General features: G+C 51.7%; 1 protein-coding gene across 1 annotated transcript in view; it reads right to left on the bottom strand.

Moving 5' to 3' along the window:
* CENPV (centromere protein V) overlaps window positions 1-4216 on the bottom strand; it is a 13535-nt gene extending 9319 nt beyond the window's left edge. Inside the window, exons 1-2 of the mRNA XM_032431793.1 lie at window positions 3819-4216; window positions 994-1092 (exon numbers count right to left, since the gene is read on the bottom strand). Coding sequence (XP_032287684.1) covers window positions 994-1092; window positions 3819-4216 — 497 coding nt within the window. The remainder of the gene's footprint in view (window positions 1-993; window positions 1093-3818) is intronic.
* Between the last annotated feature and the right edge of the window lies 1 nt (window position 4217).

The following is a 4217-nucleotide window of genomic DNA, read 5'->3' as shown; positions in this document are numbered from 1 at the left end:
CCCCCCCCCCCCCCCCCCCCCCCCCCCCCCCCCCCCGATTATTACAGTGAAGGGAACTGTTGGATTCTAGAGATGTTTACAAAACAAATATCAGGCGTAGCTCTAATCTACTTCTCTGGGATACCCCGACACCAAAAACGGACAAGGAAGCCTCCGTTTCCCGCTTCCCTCCTCTGTCCATCACAGAAAGCCTAGCTCTGAGTCAAATGGGTCCTCCGAATTACCACCTTCGGGATGAACTCTAAATCCCCTTTTCAGTCTGTCTTGACAAAAATTTCTGATTTCATGCAGAATTCTCTAACAGGACTGGATCCTGTCGAACAAGGAGGTATGTGCTATTGGTTCATATGTCACTGTCCTTGTTCTATCACAACGCCTGGGAAGGTGCTAAAAGGCGACCGTCCACAGATCCTGGCAGAACCATCTGCCTCATCTAGAACAGAGCCAGAAGGCCTGGAACATGGTAAGCTTCCCGGGGTACACGCCCTCTGCTCATTTCCCCTCCACCTGTGCCCAGCTCTGGACTCCTATGAAGACTCTGCCCAACCAAGGCTTTTCATTCAGTCCCCTGGGCTGACCTATGTCCAGAGATCACCGCTCCCCGTCACCCCACCAATGGTACGGTCTGAGGGGTGACACTGAGGGGCAGAAGCTGGAGGACCCTACTCTGTGTCCCCTGGGGCTCTGCTGTAGGAGTGAGCTCTCTCTCTCTCTCTCACACACACACACACATGCAAAGAGCAGGCCCAGTTATTTTTAGCGCCCCCCCCATGTTTCAAAAAAAAAAAAAACTTATTATTGAAAACACCTAGCACATATGAAAGGAAAAAAAAAAATAGAACGAACTCTTATGCCACCGTCACGTGAGGCCAACAATTATCAGCTCCCGGCTGGGGCTGTTTCATAGGCAGCCTGACTCCCCACATGCTGCTCGAAGGGCTGCGTTTGAACTCTTAGGTCCTTCCAAGCAACTTGGGAAGAGAAAACACTCACTTGCAGTCGAAGATGTGCAAGTCAGCTGAGGCCCAGACTTCGAAGCGAACCGCTCCACAATGGCAACCGCCCGTGTGCTTCACCAGGCCCTGGTACTCACTGAATGAAACCACAAAAAATCAGAAAGGTAAGGATTTCTGAATAGTCGGGCAGGACCTCGGCGCCCTAGCTCCCGCTTTTTCTCTCCCTCGTTGTTGGAAGAAGGAAGCAAGACGGGACAAAAGGCTTCTCTACACGACAGCCCCATGGATCTCTGCTTTTGAGGACATACTGGCAATTAAATAAATAAAAGAAAGAAAGAAAAGAAAAGATTCAGTGCCTTCTTTCCTCTGACCTCTCTTTTTTCTATTTCTTACATTCTGTGAAGTTGCAAAATAAAACATTCCGAAAATATGGGAAATGGGAGTTGGGTGGAGGATCCTAATCCCACCACTCAAACATTATTTATATGTCAGATACCTACTAAGATTTTTTGTGAGCTAGGCACGGGGGAGAGAGCGAGCAGTAAACAAAATACAGCGGACGTGTTCCAGGCCTACCAACCACATGCAGTCATCAAACAAATTACCCAAGCAATATTTAAGGGACTGTGATAAAAGCAGTACAGGCAGCTATGAAGTACGACGAGGAAACCTGAGTCTGGTAGTTTGGAAAAGCCTTCTTCTGAGAAAGGCTCTTGGAATTTTGCTATATTCCCCTCCAGGATTTTGCATAGGCAGGACTCTTTACAGAGCTCTACGTACACATTACATACTATTTTAGTCCTCTCAAAACGTATATAAGCCAGGCCCTTGGTTGAACATTATTAAGTTTGAAAAATGTCAAATTGCGCTCCAAAAGGGCTGAATGCTTCTCAGTGATGAGAAAACATTTCACCGCACCCGCTCAAGCAATGATTACCGGAAAAATAGCTTGCGGCAGTTTTAATTTGCATTTTTTTGATTCATAAGACCGAAAGCTTTTCCCTGTTTCTTTCCAAGTTGAATCGGTTAACTTGATGTATTTAAAATCTTTTCTGCATACACAAATAATGCTCATTGTAAAAAAACAAAAATTAAAACACTACACTCGATAATGTTAAAAAGGAAAGCCTCTGGTAATCTTAACACCTGGAGGGATCCACAGTTAACTATTTGCTATATACTCCTCCAGACTTCTTTCTATATGGTAACATTTTAACAAAAACAGTGCAGAGTTATGCATTCTTTTTGCATATAAGTTAAGTGAGTGAGTTTGGGTTATTTAAATAAACGTACATACTCACACCAATCTAATGGGTAAAAAAAAAAATCTTGTCTTCTATCAACGTTTAAAAATCTTTTGTCTTGACCATTTATCAAGTTTGTTTTAAAGTAAAAATTTACGGGCGCCTGGGTGGCTCAGTTGGTTAAGCGACTGCCTTCGGCTCAGGTCATGATCCTGGAGTTCCGGGATCGAGTCCCGCATCAGGCTCCCTGCTCGGCAGGGAGTCTGCTTCTCCCTCTGACCCTCCCCCCTCTCATGCTCTCTCTCTATCTCATTCTCTCTCAAATGAATAAATAAAATCTTTAAAAAAAATAAAATAAAATAAAGTAAAAATTTACTTCAAATTTGAGTTTTACATTTCTGAGAATCTTTATATCCCCTTAGCAACTGGTGGCTCACCACAGGGGCTCAAAAATGTTTAATGATGACTATAAAAAAATGTTCAGCCCATAATCCAAGATAGATAAGTCAGAAAGTGAAGCGCACAGGAAACCAAGTATTTTATCTCTGAGAAGACTCACCCTAACTAAGAGAATTGCTTCAGGATTAAGGACAAAAGAACATTTTTGTTCAAGAAAAGGAGTAACCCTCAGGTTGTTATGCAAGTGTTAGGTTATCCTTGTTTTTTTCTGTGATTTCGATCGCTCTTTGTAATTCACAAAATAATGGACGCAGAGATAGATTATCGGGGTACTAAAAATATTTCTCTGGAGCACAACTGTTCTACAGGACAGAGATCTAGATGCTATCACATTTAGAGACAAGGCAGCCCTTGCCAGAGTTAATAGCTCATTTCGAACATCCCGGACACTCTGAAATCCTCCCCTGGCCATCTAAGGACCTGGATGGAGGTTCTTCTCCTGCAGGAGCGAAGCTGGGGGAGCGCGAAGGGGAGCGAGCCACCCAGGAGCATCAAGTCGGCGGAGAGCGCAAGGCCTCCCTCTCCCCCCGCCCCCCGCCCCCCGCCTTGGGTACCCGCGCCGCTGTTCAGAATACCGAGCATCTCTTTGCGCGCGCTTCTCCCGGGGATCAATACCCCCTCCCCCGCACTCCGCTCGCTCCCAGGGAGCGCCTGGAACAATAACGGGATCTCGCCTCCCGGTGGGTTCAAAACTATCCAAGCTTTTCTCCCCCCTCGCCACCTCTCCCTCCCACCCACGCTCCAAAAAAACACGTGCGCAAATATAAAAAGCGAGTCAGGTAGGCGCAAAGTCGTGGGGTTTATCTTCTTCTCACTGGGAAAGGCCCCCGCGCCCTCGGCGCGCCAAGACGAGAGACAGCGTCCCGAGCACGATGGCTGTCCCCGGGAAAGACCCTTTGTGTCCCAGGACGCGGCGCGGCTCTCCACACGCTCCCGGGGCGCAGCGCCCCGTCCGGTCCAGGGCCGCAAGCCCGCACCCAGCCAAGGCGAGCGGCCGTGCGAATGAGGGACGCGCCCGGGGCCACCACGGGGCCACGCGTCGGTCACGGTGCGGGAAAGACGGAGGGCGGAAAAGCCGCCCCGGCCCGCGCGACAGCCGCTCCCGCACCGAGGGGGTCCGCGTGGCGCCGACTCCCGCGCCCGGCCCGGCCGCACTCACAAGGTGTCCAGCAGCAGCTTGGCGGCGCCCTCGAAGGTGAGCCTCTGTCGCTTCTGGAACGTCTCCCAGCGCTCCCGCTGGTCGCCCAGGTCGGGCAGAGTGGCAGCCGGGGTGGCGGGGGTCTGCGGCGGTGGCGGCGGCGGCGGCGGCGGGAGCAGCGGCCGCTCCGGCGGCGGCTGCCCCGGGCCCACCTCCCGGGCCCGCGGCGACGACTGCCTCGGCCGCCGCTTCGCCGACGGCTGCCTCGCCGCCGCCGGGCTGTCGCCCCCGGCCTGACCGGTGGAGCGCCGGGCGCGGCTGGCGCTGGGGGCCGAGGGGGCGGCCGCGGGGGCCACGGAGGCTCCGGGCCCCTTCTGCCCGCGTGGCTTGGCGGCCGCGCCGCTCCTCGCCCGCCGCATG

This window comes from Phoca vitulina, unplaced genomic scaffold (assembly GCF_004348235.1).
Source record: "Phoca vitulina isolate PV1807 unplaced genomic scaffold, GSC_HSeal_1.0 scaffold47, whole genome shotgun sequence".
NCBI lineage: Eukaryota > Metazoa > Chordata > Mammalia > Carnivora > Phocidae > Phoca > Phoca vitulina.
This window is presented reverse-complemented; position numbering and strand designations above follow the sequence as displayed.